General features: G+C 35.9%; 1 protein-coding gene across 4 annotated transcripts in view; it reads right to left on the reverse strand.

The window, feature by feature from the left end:
• Window positions 1-20,195, reverse strand: part of AP1G1 (adaptor-related protein complex 1, gamma 1 subunit) — a 98,656-nt gene that overhangs the window by 14,033 nt on the left and 64,428 nt on the right. For 2 of the 4 annotated variants that reach the window (XM_004690405.2, XM_012730621.1), the window contains 11 exons: window positions 19,729-19,870; window positions 18,107-18,203; window positions 17,011-17,087; window positions 16,183-16,191; window positions 13,012-13,107; window positions 12,490-12,570; window positions 12,231-12,329; window positions 10,372-10,427; window positions 8,313-8,426; window positions 4,439-4,579; window positions 3,835-3,889 (listed from right to left, as the gene is read on the reverse strand). In XM_004690405.2, coding sequence (XP_004690462.1) covers window positions 3,835-3,889; window positions 4,439-4,579; window positions 8,313-8,426; window positions 10,372-10,427; window positions 12,231-12,329; window positions 12,490-12,570; window positions 13,012-13,107; window positions 16,183-16,191; window positions 17,011-17,087; window positions 18,107-18,203; window positions 19,729-19,870 — 967 coding nt within the window. The remainder of the gene's footprint in view (window positions 1-3,834; window positions 3,890-4,438; window positions 4,580-8,312; window positions 8,427-10,371; window positions 10,428-12,230; window positions 12,330-12,489; window positions 12,571-13,011; window positions 13,108-16,182; window positions 16,192-17,010; window positions 17,088-18,106; window positions 18,204-19,728; window positions 19,871-20,195) is intronic. The other 2 variants (XM_012730622.1, XM_004690406.2) reach the window with 1 other exon arrangement.

Below are 20,195 nucleotides of genomic sequence, written 5' to 3' on the forward strand. Positions count from 1 at the left end.
ATGAAAAAAAAAAAATGCGAAAAATGATGTAAAAATAAACTTTTTAATAAAAAAAAAAAAACGCCTCTCTTGTCACACAATTCCACAAATATCGGTGTTTAAATCCTACCAGCTACCTAAAGCAGTAACATTCTCCAAGGGACAGAAAAAAGAGTAAGTGTATTTTACAAGTTTAAAAGGCATTTTAATAAGAAATGATAACTTTTTAAAAAATCTAAGTTTATTTTTTTTACTCTTTATTTATGTATGTAGAACTGGAGTACAGGCCAGAGGCACAGGTGGGCAGTGAGAAGATTCAGAGAGACAGAGTGGGGAGCAGAAGAGGCAGATGGACAAAGTACACTGCTGACGGAAGCAGCAGGCAAGACAGGAGAGGTCTGCAGTGCCATGTGGGTTACCCGCCTGAATGGGGATCGAACTTATGTTGAAGTGGCTGTAGCCAGCCTCATAGTTCTGTGTTTTAACCCACTGTACCACCAGGGAGGGCCCTAAAAGTCCGAGTTTTGTCTAAAACATCATACTGTCTTTTAAAAAACAGAGTTTATAACTATTATAAAACTAATCATTAGTCTCAGTAATGGGTAATATTTTGTACTTAATTATCCACTTTCTTTTTTTAACTTGGTTCTTTAATGTCCTCTTCACTTGTGGAATCTGAGGTACTATTTGCAACTATAGAACAAAAGAAAAGCTATTTAATCTCCCAGGAAACTCAATCTTGAACTTAGTAAGAGTGTTATGATAACCAGACAGCATAAGCCATAAAAAGAATGGAATCTGTGCCTAATCTCAGCCCACCTGATCAATCTCCTATTACTGGACAGAGTGGATTTGATTTACAAAATTGAGACAGGACCTAAACCATTTATATAAAATGGAAAGGAAAATGAAAAAAGAAAAAAATCCTAGGTGACTAGGACACCTCTCCTGTTGAGAAACAAAGACAGAGGGAGAAGTCTGTTCAAAAAGGTAAGCTGAGAAGCTCAAAAAAAATAGATAATTTGTGGTGTTACGTTCTTCCCTAATAGGAGAAAGTATCAAAAGGAAAACATCGATATGACATAACTGACACATAGATTAAATCATCCAAAAACAGCAGTATTCACATTTTTCTGAAGTTCACATGTAGCAGTCACCTAGACAGACCACCATAATGGAAAAAAAAAAGACTAGAAGTCATGCAGAATTAAACTAGAGATCAAAGTACAAAGATAACTGAGAAATCTCAAAATCTTTGGTGATTAAACAGCACTCATAAATAATAAATGGGTTAAAAAAAGTTATTACAGGAAAACTAAACAATATCACTCATGAACATACATGCTAAAATCTTTTTAAAATATTAGCAAATCAAATACAACAGTGTATTAAATGAATTCTATACCACAATCATGTGGGATTTATCCCAGGTAGAGAAAGTTGGTTCAACATTCAAAACTCAATTAAATAATCTAGCAAGCTGGGGAGAAAAAAATCATATGATCATAATGAGAAAAACCATGAGTTGGAAAAATGAAAAGAGCATTTTGAAAACTGACTGTAAATTCTGATAAACACTGTGCTTTGGGAGTTCTATTCTGCCCTTCGTTTAAATCTTAGAAAATGTGTTTTTATTCATATCTTCTGTTGGAATAAAATTCCCCACATTATTAAAGATGTATTAACTTTAAACCTTTTACAAAATTAATTCTACATACACTAGAAAAGTATATCACAAACAGAATTCCCTAACAACAAGCAATATAAAACGTTTTAATGGCATCATTCCCTCCTATAATTTCATAATTCACTTAACCCATGCTCATTTGGAAACTTCTAGTTGTTTTCTGCTTTCCCCTATCAATATCAAGATATTTTGTATACATAACTTTTATTTTTTTAAAGATTTATTTACTTGTACATACAAGAACTGGAGTATAGGCCAAAGGTGTGGGGGTGAGAGAATTCACCAGAGACAGAGTGGGGAACACAATAGGCAGACTGACTGAAATACACTGCTAAGGGTAGTAGTGGGTAGGTCAGAAGAGTTCTGCCACGCCATGTGGGTGACCTCCCTGGCCAGGAATCGAACTCGTGCTGCAGTGGCTGCGATAGCTCCTTAGTAATGTGCTTTAACCTACTGCACCACCTTGGAGGGCCTATCCATATATACATTTTTGTACACTTGTTCTTTTACTTTTTCTAAGAAAAAGTTCTAAAACTTGAATTGATGAACTCAAAGTCTTTTGCAACATACTGTACTCTGGAAGACGGCACTATTTCATATTCATATTAAGTGAGGAATGCTACCTGTTTCTCTATTTTATTTAAGATTATTTACTTATGCATATAAGAACTGGGGGTGGGGTGAGCGGATTCACCAGAGACATAGTGGGAAGCAGAACAGGTGGATCTACTGAAATACTGCTGAGAGGAGCAGCAGGCATTACAAGAGAGGTCTGATGTGCCATGTGTGTCAGCTCTGTGGCCAAGGACCAAATTCATGCTACTGTGGTTGCTGATAGCTTCACAGCACTGAGATTTAAAACACCTGTGCCACTAGGGAGGCCCTGTTTCTCTGTTTTTTAACTGACACTAGGAATTAAATTAAAAAATATAAGTAAAAAATGATACTTCGGCCCTCCCTGGTGGCGCAGCGGGTTAAAGCACAGCACTGAGAATCTAAAGCCGCTTCCACATGAGTTCGATTCCCGCCTGTCCCGGAGGTGACCACATGGCGTGGCAGACCTCTCCTGACCCGCCCGCTGCTCCCCTCAGCAGTGTACTTCGTCGATCTGCCTGTTCTGCTCCCCACTCTGTCTCTGGTGAAGCCTCTCACCGCCCCTGAGCCTCTGGCCTGTACCCCAGTTCTGTATGTACAAATAAATAAATCTTAAAAAAAAAAAAAAATGATACTTCACTTTTATTTTACTGAACTTTACTTTACTAGTAAAGGTAATTTTCAACATTAACTGGTCATTTCTCTCTTCTCTGGGGAATGAGTTGTTCTATTGTCAATTATTTCCATTAGAGTACTTAATTTTTCCTATTAACTGTAAGTTATTTATAGATTTAAAACATTTTACCCTGGCACATGTTACAATGTTTTACCCCAGCTATCTTTTAACTGTAGAATTTCTTCTTTTTGCTGCGCAAATGTTCAATTATTTAATGTGGTCAAATTTCTAAATGCTTTCTTTTTTGGCATTTATTTATGGTCACAAAATCAGACATAGTTAAGACTTCTTTATATGTCACCACACTTTCATTTTTACTCTAAAATCTCTAATCCCTGGCCTTTAACTAAATGATAAACAGAGACGTGCCCAAATTCTGGAAAAAGAGTATAAGAATACCTTATAAAACTATGATTTTAAATCCAGAATATATTTAGTCATTCAAAATTCTCCAAAGGCTTCCTATCATATTTAAAACACTCAAAATAAAATCCAACCACAAAAACCTAGACCCTGCATCAATCCTACCATTTTCCGTCATTTTCCCACTTCATTCTTGTCTCCACAGAGGACAAACTTGTTGTTAACAAAGAACTTTCCCTCTGATTAGTTTATTCAGTCCCCAAAACTTTATAAGGTTCCTCATTCAACTGTCACCTCCGCTGACCAATAGGCCCAGACTACTCTATCCAAAACACTCGGCCCACAGGCCCATATCCCTTCCTCTCCTGTCATCAGTATAGTACTTCATGCCATTTTCCCTTGCCTGAAGTATAGCACATATCCCCTGTGAATTTCCTCTCTCCCCACCAGAACATAAGCCTCATGGTAATAAGTTCTTTGCCTATTAATCAGCATGTCCAGTCCTTGTCTATGTTGACCCAAAAAAGCTACTTACCGTTGTCAGAACACGCATAATTGTGTCTATATGCCACCGTTTGGAGGGTGCATACCTGAGAAAAAAATGGAACCAAGTAAAAAACTGGAACCTATAAACTAGACTGTGCTCTTTGACATTCAAAATTCCTACATAGTCATGTTAGCTTCACAACCTAAGTAATTATATTTGAGTACATTACATCTTCAAATCTAATAATAAAGATCCCCATCTCAAAGGATGATAAAATGGTTCACAGTAGAAAAGGGGGCAATAACACCACCACCACATTTTGAGATACTTAATCCTGAAAGTTTATATATAAAATCACAATTAGATTTTATAAATTCCCTATTCTCTTGATCTAAAGAGCATCATAAATGAGAGGTTAAAAATAGATATAAAAAGAGATTTTATAAAAGTGGGAATTTGTTTTTGTTGGGGTAGGGGGGTCTTAGCTTAATTAAATGCTGGCTAGAATAGCCTCAAAATTAATTTCTAGTCAGGGGCTTGCAATATATGTGATATATGTTCTAAGCATGTTTATAACATTTCTCCATGTTCTAAAGATGCTTCCCAAAGTTTCAAACTTCTTTTATCAACAACAGTAAAAATCAGATCTTACTTTTCTGCAGCAAGAAAGATTCCAGATGCACAGTCTGCTTTAAATTCTGGCTCACATGAATCCAGAAAATAAAGTAATTCTTTCATCATGCCTCGGATGTTATTCCCATTTACTAGGGCAAAACTCAATTCCATTGCACGCCTTGCAGAGGGGAATAAAAAAGACAAGTTATGAAACAGTGACCCAGGTGTGTTTTCTCTGAACACCAACACTGGCACATGTGTTACTGTTCACACACATTCATGTGATTCCAACCCTTCATGTGAGATAAACAAAGATATCAAAGTAAGTTTTAATATTCGGAATCTTCATTCAAAAATTATCTTCAAAAGTTCCTAGGAAACATACTACTAATGACCAAATATGTAGCCTGGGTTTAATACTCTATACTATGAAGTTTAAATAGAGAAGACTGGAAAGACTCAAAAGAAAAAGGCAATAAAATTATTACCCATGATTAATATCTCTCTGCTTTAGTCTTTAAATAGGTAAGTTACCATACTCTCCTTTGATTATATCCACTCTGCCAAAGATAAAATAACATAGTTTACATCAAAGAGTATATAGCAATTAGAATAAAACAAACCTTGAGGGAATTATGCTAAGTGAAGTAAATCAGACAGAGAAACACAAATACTATATGGTATCACTTAAGTATGGAATCTAAAAAAGCCGAATGCAAAGAAACAGACAAGAGTGGTAGTTAGCAGGGCCTGGGAGAAAAAGCGAAGATGTTGGTCAAAGCATTTAAATTTCCAAACAGAAGATGAATGAATTCTAGGTCTAATGTACAGTATGGTGATTACAATAAGCAATACTGTGCCACATACTTGAAAGTTGTTAAGAAAATAGATTTCAAATGTCTTTACCACAAAAAAGAAATACTAATAATGCAGCTGCTAACTGACGCTACACTGAAAACCACTTTACAATATGTAATTATCGAATCAATGCATCGAGTACTATATTCCTACTTAATAGAACTGGAGAAAAAACACTGAAAGGAAAATGAGGTGTATGAAAAGGGAAAAGGGAAAAGGGGGATGTGTTATGAGGGCAAGTGTCCATAACTGGCTATCAAGCTGGCAAACCAGGCAAAAAATAGGAATGTATAAAAGTTGTAAGATTACTATGTCTCTTTTCATATTTGGTCAATAATTTCAAATGTGGTCTATAAGCTGACTTTCAAAATGCCAATTTAATAAGTATGAAATGCCTTTTATCTTAGGTAGTATATAAGCAAGAAAAATTTGATCCTCGTAGAAATACAATAATAGCTAAATACTATATAGCTCTTTACTTAATATGATTAACCTTGCATAACCCTATGAGATGGGGGCTAATTTGTATTTTCTTCCCCCAAGATTTATTTATACATACAAGAGTAGGCGAGAGTAGGGAGCAGAACAGGCAGATTTACTGAAATACACTGCTGAGGGGAGATGCGAGTCAGACAGGAGCTGCTGCCTGGGTCTCTTCCCTGGCCTGGGATAGAACTCATGCCACAGTGGCTGCCAACAGCTTTACAGTATTGAGACTTAATCCCTTGTGCCACCAGGGAGGCCCCTCATCTATTTTACCTGGGATAACTTAGGCAGTGAAAAGCTAAATAACTAGATCAAATCTATTAATAACAAAACCAGGATTAGAAATGTGGTAGGCTGGCTCCAGAATTTGAGCTCTTACTGTTTGTTATACAGACAGTCAAAGAGAAACAGGTTTTACTTTGAAATGTTAAATCCTATTAAGAGTGGGACTTAAAAAAAGTGAAAAGGCCTGATTTCTATTTCTAGATATATCCAGTACAAGAAGTAAGATTTAGAGCAAGTCATTTGATTCCTTTGGGATTTTATTTTAATTATTTAAATTAAGTGTTCACTGGGGATGGATATTATTGCGTAGCCTCTCTCACTGGCTTGCTTTAAAAACCAACTTAGAGGGTTGGTTCCTTATAGATCCTTTGCCAACCTCTGCATAAATGGTACTGAGGTCTTATGCTTAAGAGTGCCCCAGCATTCAGTGCCTGTTCTCTGCAAATAAAAGCAACCAATACCAATAAACGCTTATTAAGTGAATGGTTTCAGGCCTTTTTTCTTTTTTTCATTTTTTAACACTTTAGATTTTTAGAAAAATTTCATTTTTCACAGCAAAATTGAGCAGCGGGCTCTCCCTGGTGGCACAACAGGGTAAAGCACCATATTATGAAGCTCTCCGAAGCCACTGCAGCACAAGTTCCACCCCCGGCCAGGGAGCTGATCCACATGGCATGACAGACCTCTCCTGATCCGCCTGCTACTCCCCTCAGCAGTGTAGTTTGTCAATCCGCCTGTTCTGCTCCCCGCTCTGTCTCTGGTGAATCCTCTCACCCACCACACCTCTGGCTTGTACCCCAGTTCTGTGAGCATAAATAAATAAATCTTTAAAAAATTTTAGAGCAGAAAGTAAGAGATTGCCATATAATTATAACCCCACAAAGTACAGTGTCATCCTCCCATCCTTCTATCAACATCCTCCACCATAATGACAAATACTGAAGAACCTATATGGGCACGTTGTTACCTCACATCCATGCCTGCATTTGGATCACTCTTGGTGTACATTATTTAAGTTTGGAAAAATGTATAATGTCATCTCTCCACCTTCAACAATATTATACACAGTAGTTTCACTGCCCTAAAAATTCTGTGTTCTGCCTATACTGCCCTCCTTTTTAACTCATTTTTCTAAAACCACTTTCACAGTTTTCTATTTTCCAGAATGTCATAGTTAGGATCATATAAAATGTAGCCTTTTTGGACTGGCCTCTCTTAGTGATTTGCATAGAAACTGCCCCCATGACTCTTCATGGCTTGACAGCTCATTTATTCTGTAATTCCAAACACTGGCTATACCAATGTTTATTTATCCATTCACCTACTTCTAAGTTTTGGTAATTATAAAATAAAGCTGCTATAAACAATGTGCAGGTCTTCTATGGACAAGGTACTTTTTTAAATGTAGTCTTATGCCAATGGATAAGCAAAGCAGAAATAGGTATCAGAGCTTATATTCTTGACTAAAAAAAATATCAACTTTTATTAAATAAACTTCAAATTTGTTTCTCAATAATTGAGCAGCTACACTAGTGCTAGAAGCAACAGCTATTTTTGGAGTTATTAAGTGAAGACTATTTTCCAGAGACTCATACATACACAAAAGCAAACAGTAAGACAAGTAGGAAAGTCAAATCAGTGTAAAATACAGAGAGAAGAACTTCAGAGATCATTTGCAATCTAATTTATTCTGAATTTGAATATACAACCAAAACTTCACTGAGGCCAACTAGTTAAGATTTTTATAATCATCTAAGGTTTTTCTAAGAGGAGAACTGGTACCCTTACTCCATATAGTTAAAAAGCACATGTCTTCTGAAAGTGATATCTGCTGCCTACCAGGCATCCCTGATGCATTGTTCTAAAAACACAGCTACTTCTACTACCATGGGGCATAAGTACTGTGAAAAAATGTGTGCTGTCAGCAATTTGAGTTTCAGCATTGTGATGACACACTCAGCCGATGGATCACTCCTTATTTTCATCCTCCAGCACACAAAACACAGTACCTCTGACAAGTAAACTTTTTCCCAGTTATCTGTATCTCATTTAGTTGTCAAAGAACCAAAGACAACTTCAATGTGCACTTAAGTATTTCTTGTCCTCTTAACTGACCTCAACTTCTGCCAATTCTTTCCCAAAAAAGGACATACTCTACAGAGTTCATCTGTAAAAACAGTAACTGAATGTATAAATGTGAGTATTCTCATTCTCAAAGCTATTTACAACATTATTGGGTGGGTGGGGGAAGGGAGGAGTGAGAGAAATCAATAATCTGTTACCGTTTTATTGAGACATCCAAATCTTTCAGACAGTCCACAATTGTGCTTCTGTGCCTCTGCACTGCGTTATGATCTGTCTGCACCGTCTTCAACAAAGATGTCAGAGCTACGTATCTAGAAGAACAAAATTCCACAAAGAAGAGAATTAAAATGTAAAATTCAGGGTGGTTCTCTCTCTGCTTAAATAATGACAAATAATATCTAAGGACAAAGGGAAAGCATATATTTTTAAATATTTCAAAGAAATTTAAATTCAAAGACAGATATGCACATAATGGTAATATTTTAAAGGTAAAAGAGACACTATTACCTAAAGTAGAGCAATCAGGAGAAGCTTTGGACTCATATTGACATTCAGAGCAAAGTTCATTTAAACTTCTAAAAGCTCTCAAATTCTTCCAAATGGTACAACAAAATAAGCACATAGTATGCCTTGTCAGGCCTTTATCCCAATATGCTAAAGGAAATGATTTCAATTTTGCCAGTTTTACTCTTTCTGCTCATACTGATATAGTTCATGCTAATTCATACTGATCCTAAGATGGTCTCTATGTAAATATGAATTTAAGACTCACTCGGGTATTTAAAAATTCTTTTGAAAGAAAAAAATAAATTAGGGTAAAGAAAACTTTCTCTGATTAAAAGAGAAACAAAGACATGCAGGGTATACCACCATATACAAAATAATAAAATAAAAGATAACAAACAATATTAGCTCATCAATTTTTAATTCTACTAACTGGAATTTACAAAGACATTGCAAATTTGCAAACTGAAATAGTATACTATTTTTTTTTTTAAGATTTATTTATTTATGCATACAGAAATGGGGTACAGGCCAGAGGCTCAGGGGCGGTGAGAGGCCTCACCAGAGACAGAGTGAGGGACAGAACAGGCAGATCGACAAAGTACACTGCTGAGGGGAGCAGCGGGCGGGTCAGGAGAGGTCTGCCACGCCATGCGGTCTCCTACGGGGCAGGCGGGAATTGAACTCATGCGGAAGCGGCTTTAGATTCTCAGTGCTGTGCTTTAACCCGCTGCGCCACCAGGGAGGGCCGTAGTATACTATTTTTTAATGTTGTGTTTTTCTTAATCATTTAGACAGGGGTCTACAACCTACCTACAAAAGTTCGGGCTACTGCCATCTAGTTTTGTGACTCAGTTTTCAACAGACAAAATCATAGCCCTCCCTGGTGGCGCAGCGGGTTAAAGCACAGCACTAAGAAGCGAAACCACTTCCGCAGGAGTTCAATTCCCGCCTGTCCCTGGAGGGGCGGCATGGCGCGGCAGACCTCTCCTGACCCACCCGCTGCTCCCCTCAGCAGTGTACTTCGTCGATCTGCCTGTTCTGCTCCCTACTCTGTCTCTGGTGAAGCCTCTCACCCTCCGCGTCTCTGGCCTGTACCCCAGTTCTGTATGCACAAATAAATAAATCTTAAAAAAAAAAATCCTATTCGTCATTTGCATAGTTTTGACATTTATGCCAAGAAGCCCATTCAGCCTAAAATAATCACCAGGTGGTCCTTCACAGAAAATGTTAGTTGGTTTCTGGTTTACAGTGTGAGTATAAAATTGAAGCCACGGCCCTCCCTGGTGGCGCAGCGGGTTAAAGCACAGCACTGAGAATCTGAAGCCACTTCCGCACGAGTTCGATTCCCGCCTGCCGCCTGCCCCGGAGGAGACCACATGGCGAGCCAGACCTCTCCTGACCCGCCCGCTGCTCCCCTCAGCAGTGTACTTCATTGATCTGCCTGTTCTGCTCCCCACTCTGTCTCTGGTGAAGCCTCTCACCGCCCCTGAGCCTCTGGCCTGTACCCCAGTTCTGTATACACAAATAAATAAATCTTTAAAAAAAAATAAAAAAATAAAAAATTGAAGCCACATGGGAATTTTTTAAAATCCTTTATAAAAAGGTAACGTTATGACCTGACTAAAAATAGAAACTCAGTCACTAAATACATATATATTTCTCAGTACACAGGTAATCTTCAGCAAAGTCATTTTTGCAAAAATGAGCTTATTAATATCAAAATACAAGACAGTTTTTCAGTTAACATACCTAATATTCTTGTCATTGTTAAGAAGGAAGCGACCCAAGATGTTTATGGCCAGGACCTTAAAAAAAAAACCGTAAGTTAAAAATTTAGCAAATTTAAAATATTTATATTAAAAATCACTTCCTAGCTTTTGATGGGTGCAAATAAATTAATGTTGATAGCTGGTACTTTACATACTGCTCAAAGGACAAACTCATAAAATCACACATGCCTCTGGTAGTAAATGCTGGAAGAATTTGTTGTAAAAGTTTTTATGTTGTCAGTGAAAGAATATTGGCACATATTCTTCTGAAGAGAAATCTGGAAATAACTATAAATATTTATAATAGTAATACACCCTTGGCCCTCCTTGGTAGCACAACAGGTTAGTACACAGCACTACAAGCTAGCCACAGCTGTTTCAGTGCAAGTTTGATCCCTGGCCCCGGAGGTCCACATGACATGGCAGACCTCTCCTGAGCTGACCCGCCCGCTGCTCCCCTCAGCAGTGTACTTCGACGATCTTGCCTGTTCTGCTCCCCACTCTGTCTCTGGTGAATCCTCTCAATGCCCCTGCACCTATGGCTTGTACCCCAGGACTGTATGCATAAATACATAAATATTTAAAAAAAAATACACCCTTTCAACAATTTCACTTCTAGAAATTTATCTGATAATACTATGTACATATTTGTACATATGCACAAAAATCTTCTGCATCAGTATCTATAATTATAAATGATAGGAAATATTCTAAATGTCCATTAAGAGCAAATGTACTAAATAAACTATGACACATCCACTAATGGAATATCGCAGTCATAAAAAAGAATTAATTCTGACACAGGCTATAGACTAGATGAAACATGAAAACATTATGTGAAGTGTCATCAGCTAAACACAACTAGATACATGCTAAACGATTCCACTTACATGGTACCCAAGTAGTCAAATTCATTGAGACAGAAAGTAAAACGGTGTTTACCAGGGGTTGGAAGTAGGACATAATGGAGTAACAGTTTCATGGGTACAGGTTTTAATTTGAAAAGACAAAAATGTTCTAAAGATCAGTGGTGGCACTGGTTGTACTACAATGTAAATGAAGTCACTGTCACTGAATTACATATTAAAAGATGATTAAAATGATTTTAGTTATGGTTACATTCTACCTCAACTTTTCAAGAAATGGGAATGGTCTCCACACATGAATATGGAACTAGTATCAAAATAAGGTTAGGTGAATAAAGTAAGGTGCAGAACAATACACATGACATGTTACCACTTTAACTATTTTAGCAACTTTTTGATAAGTCTAAAATTGTTTCAAAGAAAAGTTTTAAGAAGGGAAAAGAAAATAATACACAGCTACAGATGCATTTATATATATATATATAAATTTCTTATTTAAAGAATACATAATAATATAACAGCATTTCCTGTTTAGAATTGAGTCCACATGTAAAAGAAGGCAGGTATTTTCTTACCTGCTGTCCTTTTATGCTGTTTGAGTTTATTATTTCATATATATTTCTTAAATAAAAATACTCAAGAAAAACAAATTAACTCAAATCTATTTTCTCTTATTTAAAATGAGTACAACTTAAAATTGTGACTCCATTCAAGGCTTATTCTGAAACTTCCTTCTCTCAACAATATCTGTATAGTTAATTATAACTAAGTTCTTCCTAAATTTTATTATAATGAATATGAAGCCTTCAATAGGAAGGAATGGTATTTCAGATGTCAAGAACACAGCATTATACATTCTGCATCATTGTTTCCTAAAGTCATTCCCAAAAGGAATTCTTTCCGAGGTACTGAATTCCAAGCCAGTAATTCTAAATGAAATATTAGGGAAAAGAAAAGATTTAGAAAGACTTACTCGCAGTCCACTCTCTGACTTAATGTCCATAATAGTCAAAACCGTTTCATAAAGAATAGCATTTCCTACATTTTTACTAGTCTCTGTATTAGTGGCAACCTGCAAAGACACAGAAAACATCCAGGAGTAACAAGAGATATTTCGTAATTCATTACAACTACCATCAAGGAAACAAAATTATTTCATATAATCACTATCAGTGTATTCCTTGCTATACTAAAAATAAATATTTAATATAATGCAGCCTTGGTCTGCTTACCTGTGCTAATATATCATTCATAGCTTCACTTGAGTCATCATCATTTCGTCCTAAAATTCTTAATAACCGCAAAATTCGTACCTAATGTGTGATAAGTGTCAATAAATTATGTCTGGTACAAAAGAAACATCATTTCATGAAATTCAAACAGTTAAAATGAATTCTTATATCATATTAATCATGTTCAAAAATCTAACAGAAGAATGTTGAGTATTATCTTTTTTGTATCTTGATGAAATAATTAGACAACCTACCATTTACCAATTTATAACTAAAGGATACTATCACCTGCAGAATTATCAAATTTACTAGTAAGTGAAGTTTTTATGTAATGCACATAATTTTGACCACTACACATATAATTCATCTATTAATCTAATAAAATACACAGTTGGGTCATGATGCACATATTAATATTATTTTAACCAATTAACTACCAATTTTCTGCAAAACACAAACTTAGGAGGAAGGAAATTATCTATTTCAAACATTTAAACAAAATTTTGTTTCTTTCAACCTCACCTGCAAAAAGGGATCACTGATACCAGAAACATCATGTTCTGGTGAATATCCGGACATGATGAGGTTCTTTAGAATACGAACTAATTGGGGAACAAGCTGCAGGAAAGAAAGGGCATTAAAAAACAGTGAACATCAAAGAATTTATCATATGTAAGCAGGCGATTTGACTGCTTAATGTGGGGGAAGGTGTAAATCCAAGCAAATTCTACTGATACCACATACTAGTGTACTGATGCTTAATTAGTGTACCTTATGATTACTTAGGCCAAAAACTCAAGGAGTATGTGTTTGAGCTGAATAAAACAAATTAGATATTTTTACTCCACCAATGTCTGCAAAGATATCACAAATAAAAGCAGAGCACAAAGCCCAGAACCACAGAAAAGAGATGGCCATGGAGAGAAGTGCTTTTCTACTTTTACAAAGCTTGACATAACTAGATGGCAAGGACATGTTCAATTTTTATCCAAGCAAACATGTGAATATAAAATTTTATTACATCTAAAATACTACTGAGAATATCATTAAAATTTGCTTAAAATTTTAATATACTATACTATCGCAGGGCCGCTGTGGTGGCACAAGGGGTGAAGTCTCATCATTATCAAGCTATCTGCAGCCACCAGAGCACCAGTTCAATCCCTAGCTGGCCAGGGAGCTGACCCACATGGCACAGCAGACCTCTCCCTTCTCACCCATGCTCGCCTCAGTGGTGTATTTCAGTCAGTCTGCCTGTTCTGCTCCTCACTCTGTCTCTGGTGAATCCTCTCATTTCCCCCATCCCACACCTCTGGCCTACGTGCCAGCTCTTGGATGTATAAATAAAGAAAATCTTTAAAAAAAACAAACAGACGGGGGGGGGGACGGGGGGGGAAAGGAGGGAAATGCACGGGACTATGGTGGTGGCACAGGGGTGATTTGGTGATGGGAAACCCGTGGGGATTACAATTGAGATGAAAAAAAATGTGAAAAATGATGTAAAAATAAACTTTTTAATTAAAAAAAAAAATAAAAAAAAAAAAAAAAAAAAAAAAAAACAGGGCCCTCCATGTTGGGGCAGTGGATTGGGGCGCAGCACTGCAAGTTAACCACAGCTGCTTCAGTGTGAGTTTGATCCCCAACCCTGGAAGTGGCCCACATGGCGCAGTAAACCTCTCCTGTCCCACCCACTGCTCCCCTCAGCAGTGTACTTCATCCATCTGCCTATCCTGCTCCCCACTCTGTCTCTGGTGAATGCTCTTATTGCCCCTGCACCTCTGGCCCATACCCCAGTTCTGTATGCATAAATAAATAAATCTTTAAAAAAAAAACAACTGCACTACCTCAATAAGGGAGGGAAATCTTTTCCTCTTACAAAAGAGCTACTATGTCCTTTCTGACAACTAAGAAAATGAAAGTCTGCAACACTGACCAAGTGGAAAAGACATGAAAAAACCTTTTTCCTTAAGAATGTACAAAGGCCATGAACATTTTCTTTCCTTATTCTGAACTCAATATGATATAACTTTTGGTAAAATTTAATTTCAGTGTTTAATTATATAAACTGATTTTCTGTCTGTTGTCCTGTTTCACCTCTCTGATGAAACTATTTATTACTTATGGTCTGGAGTTTCCTACTTAATTTTGTCCATTAGTCAGAACACACAGAAAAGACAATTTTACTGCCAATCTGACCTTAAAGGTGCTTTAAATATTATTCACTTCATTCTGTTGGTCAATGGGTTAATGATACAATCCTACTCTAACATGTTTCCCACAAGAACTTTTCCAGTCTCCAGTTGAAACTCAGTTTATCTACATAAACAACCCTAATCAGCTAAAGTTAAGCAACACCCAAAATGAACTCAACTGCTTCTCTTTTGGAAGCAATCTTAACAGCCCCAACTCTGCTGTTGCTTAATTATTTTTTTTCTCACTGCTGGACTCTGTCCCTCCCTATTCCCCAATACTTTTAAAAGGGAACCAAGGTTAAAACAAATGTCAAGCTATAACCAGACAATGCCCTCAAAATACTCATAACATTAAGATCACTTCTAAATACAAGAAAGTGTAATCTGTGTGAATTTAACTACGTTTGGCTATAACACTTCATAACGAAGTAATTCATTAAGTCACCTAAATAAAAATCAAATTCACATGGCTCCCCAAGGTTTAAAAAAGAATCCAAGCCATGAAAAACTGTAAATTCTAAACAGAATCATCATGACATCTGTCAACTGTGTGTAAATTTCTATTAAAGGGAGCAATACAATAATTTAATAAGCTGTTTTAAAATACTGTAATAAAACCAGGTTCATCTAGCTACCAAGCTCTGCACAAAAAGCAGCTCGCCTTGTATACTTTCCAGTGGCCTACTGCCTCATAGTCCACATATCATACCTCATTACTTTTTGTAATCTGGTTTGTTTCTTATAGAAGTCCTTCTGCCTTAGATTACTAAAGTCCCAAACTGTTTTTATTCACCACCAAAAGATTGGCCCATCACATAAAACCCCCTGGGACAAAAGCACATGTCTAAGTGTTCAGCATACAAATTCTTGTATTTCAAGCTTCACTTTTCAGACAAAAATGCAAGTTACTAGAACTGATGACAAGACAAACAAATCAAGTGACAAAGGGAAAGGCTGCAGCCATGAAGATCAGTTGATGCCTACCCACTCTAGCTCAAAATCTTTTTAATATCCTAAAACTCTAGGCAAGATTAACTGCTGTTAAGGGGGAAACAAAAGTTCTAAAATTGAACTGTAAGCTCAGAAGTACGTATACAGCTTTTTACAGTGTGAGGGCACCCAAAAATGGCTCTGAAATTTCTACTTCAAAAAAATGAAGTGTTTTGCATCAAGGTTCCAAACTATCTGAAATTGTCATCACCAAAGCCACTGGGAAACTGCTTCAAGTTTAAGCACAGTTAAAAGGAAGCAGAGAAAAAGATTTACAAATCAGGAAAGGCTGCAACTGAAATCCAAGGCTGACTTTGGAGTCAGAAGTTTAAGTGACACAACAAAAACTGGATTAGGGAGTTAGCCAAAAATGCTAGAACAAATAACTCAAAATATTAAGCGCAGCTGTAGCATAGGTATATTTTTTAAAGCCACAATTGTGGGTGGATACACAAAAGTTACTAAGGACCTAATGCCAGCATGCACCATCTAAAATAGGGTTAACGCTTACCTTTTCATTCTAACATACAGCAGGATTCCAAACAGACAACAGGAACAAAACATACAAAGCAAGCATTAGGGACAGATACGGGTGTCATACTATTTTACATTAATTTAATCAAGACATGAACATCTAAGAGGGAAAAAAGCCAAAATGAGCTGTTTTTAGAGTCTCATTATATCAAAGGTACAAAGTCAGCCCCATTTATGGAGTGATCAGTATCTTATTAAAGGAATTAAATAATATAACTACCCAAAAAAAACCATCCTCTGAGTCCTCCCTACTATTGTCTTCTAAAAATAAGTTGAGGAAACAAAAATGTCCACGTTTTAATACAAAAAAAAAAAAGGATGGGAGGAGAGTGGTGGTTCTTAAAACAAGCTAGAGATTTCCCATCATAGATGTCAACTGAGTCAACAGTAAGTGATCCTGTGACAGGGAAAAATTTCAGTTTGCAGTTCATACCTTACCAAAAAAGAAAATTACCTGCTGAAAAAAAAAAAAACCCACATACACACAATTCTTGTTTGTGATTTGACCTCAGGTTACATTTCCTGACTTCAATGTGAAAACAGAAGATAAAGCAGATGAAAGATTGGTGTGTCTGCCAGCAATGAGAGACCTCTGTTATGAAAGGGAGATACTGTACTATGGCCAGTTCTCATATGCATTCATCTGAATTCCAGCCCTATAACACAGCAGGGCTGGTTAACACCTTTATTCAGCTCTGTAGCTTCCTTTCAAAAGAAAATTCCTAAGTGAGAAAATCAAATACTGTTCAGGAAAATAATTTAGCAATTAAAAAAAGCACAGGCATCAAGAATGAATGATACCTACTTTTCTAAAATGTGCAAGCATGTCTGGGCTTCGCTCACACATTTCTGTGAGGAGGACTACAGATGTGTGAAGGACACCTGAAAGAAAATAGCATGTAAAATTTTAAAATGAGGCTTTACTATTCAACTTCACAAAACAAGGTTTCATTTCTGAAGGTCAATTCCAAAGGGATAGTAGCTACTTTTGCTCTTTAATCTCTCAAAGAATTTAAGCACTAAGGTGAAGACAAAGGAGGTATTTAATAGATGACTACAAATTTAATACTGGTCAAGTACTCAAATCAGAATATTCTAACCAATTATGTCACCAAAATAATTGCTAAATCATGACAACTGATTCATGTCTCTGCAACTGAGACCACTATGAAGATATACTAAACAGTCAATGTAAGATAGGTATCACATGCTCTACACTTAATCAATGAGCTAGTAGCTAAGTTCTCAACAATAGTTAAAGAAGCAAAAATTTTAAACATTTTTTAACTATATTGGGTCTTCTAGATACCAAAACTGAGTTAATTAAATTAAAAGTATACCTCACCATATTTTCTATTAATATTTAGGACACAAAAATTTTCCCCACTCAGAACTTACTTCACTGGCTTCAAATAAAACATGTGGGGACAGGATATTCCATCCATTTAATTTTTCTCAACTTTATATAAATAAATCTAAGTATCCACTATAAATTCCTATTATAAGTAACCTAAAAGGCTTTTCATGAATCTTATATAAACCTACCAAAGGCAATGGAGAAATAACTTTTTCTTCTACTATAAAAGAGTCAGGAACTCAGAAAGTTTTGCTCATGAAAATCAAGGCTTACTTACACTAAATATTATTAATTTAAGATGGTACTTTCAATATATCAGACCGGCAATGAAAACTACATTTACTACAAAGGAATCAATCTCCAATTATAAAAATAGTATATCAGAGGAGAAGAACAATTAGATGGATCAGGTCTTTCTAGAACTGAGTCTAAACACAACAGAACAGTAAGTTCACTGCACTGAGCTATAGGTCAACATGGCAGGAAGCCTGTTCTCATTCCCCTTCTCCCTTAATAATTCACAAGTGTATCCAAGTCACATTACCATGGTTCTTTTCATTCAATAAATTTTTTGTTGCTGGTAAAAACATCTCCATAAGTTCAGGAACCTTCCTGATGACATGAACAGCACATAGTGCTGCCTATAAAAAAAATAAAGGACAAAAGATTTATTTCAAGGAAGCCAGGGCAGCCCACCTTATTAAAAAAACAACAAAACACCTTATCAACTAAGTCATCTATTAGAAAAATAAAGATAAAGTTAAATATTAGACTTAATATTTATTAGCTGGCTAGGTTTTTCTAATTTATACTACTACATTAATAAGAACTTTTAGTTCACCAGTTCCTTTTTTTATATATTGCTAAATAAGAAGACAAAAACTTAATCTTGACTATCCTTAGCTAAAATGAATTTATCTAACAAGTTAAACACATTATGTGCAGTTTTGGTTAAGTTAAAAATAAAGATTTCTGTGATAATCATCTCTGAATAAGATGGGATCAAATGGTTTTGTAAGAACATGAATGCAGCTGAAATTTATATATTAAAGATGTTTCAAATCTGCTACTTTTAATAGTAACTATACCTTCCCCAATTCATTCTCTACTGACATAAAGCGAAATAATCATCTAAATAATATTTAGCCAGTCTTTAGTAAAGAAAAGACAGTCTAAGCATATTCATTGAAGGAAAAAAAAATGTCAAGGACTGATTCTGACTTACCCAATCCATCCCCTTCAACAAAAAATAATCATATTCTACTATTTTCAGAATTTAACATGGTGTTTCTTTTTGTGTTTTAATGTGGTGATAAGAGGGGAAGGGTCCTAACTGCAAGAATGCTTTATTTAATGAAATAATGTTCCTTCTCATCAAGAAACCCATATGTTCTTTAAGAGAAAGACTGGGTTTTATTTTGCAGCCATCGTTAACAGTATATAATCTGTAAAACACCTTTGCCCCTTTCAACACCTCTGTCTTACACCATCACAGAGAAGCAAAGTTAATGCCACGCAGGTGACAGTTATACATTTATTTCTTAGACATCTAAATTTTATACTCCTTGTTTAGAAAGGATTTATTAAGGTTCAAACACAAGAAAATAATATCATGTCCGTATAACAAATAAAGCATAAGAGAGTAAGATCACTACTCTCCACTATTATTACATTTAGATATACTGATTTCAAAATGTTCTGTATAATTCCCCAATAATTACCTAAGTCCCAATGGAACTGCCCTTCTAGAGATACAAAGATATGGGCACTAGTCATTAAGACAAAAGTAAATTCCTAAAGACATGTTAATTACACTCTGCCTTAATACTATTTAAAATCAGGTAATTTTAAGAAATATATGTCATTTAGAATATCCAGTACATTTGTTTGTTATGAATCATTTATTTCTTTGAACACAGAAAATGAATTAATGTGTTCAGCACTATCAATTGGAGAGTTAACTAACATTAAAAAAAACCTTCAAAATTAGTATTAGATTTGAATTTATAAACAATTAACATACAATCACTTAAAATGTACTTACTGCACAAAGAAAAATTTACTTTATTATCATTAGAGCCTTCAAACATGAATAATTTGCCTTCTCATTTCTCCCTAATCAATTCTCCCCAATCTGAACACACATTTGGTTTCATTAAAAGTTACCTTTTTTCTTAAGTAAGAGTTGGAAGTTTTCAGGAGTTTCTCTACCTCTCCTGCAAGATCTCTGCACATCTCTGAGGAGCCCATGCAGCCAAGGGTACAAAGCGCTAGCCCCTGTACGTATTGCGTGCTATGATTGAGATCACTGTACAAGAAAGAAAGAGACATGAACATGCTCTGCCCGGTGCCCTCCATGGAGAAGCTCCACAATATAAAAAGACAGATCAGAATAAGTTACCATTCCCCCCACCCCACAATAAAAAGTAACAGGATTATTAGCTGCCCCAAAAACAGTTTGCTCCAACTTTATTACAAATTGCCAAAGAACTGACACAGACAGTCCCTCCAGTAGGCTCACCACTCCATGTTTGCAAGTACCAAAGCAAAAGAAATTAGACCACATGATGCCATCTGTTGGAAGAAACTCAGTACCATTGAAAGCAAAAACTGGCAAAAAAAAAAAAAAAAAA

Source organism: Condylura cristata, unplaced genomic scaffold (genome assembly GCF_000260355.1).
Source record: "Condylura cristata isolate star-nosed mole 26May11 unplaced genomic scaffold, ConCri1.0 scaffold00028, whole genome shotgun sequence".
Lineage (NCBI taxonomy): Eukaryota > Metazoa > Chordata > Mammalia > Eulipotyphla > Talpidae > Condylura > Condylura cristata.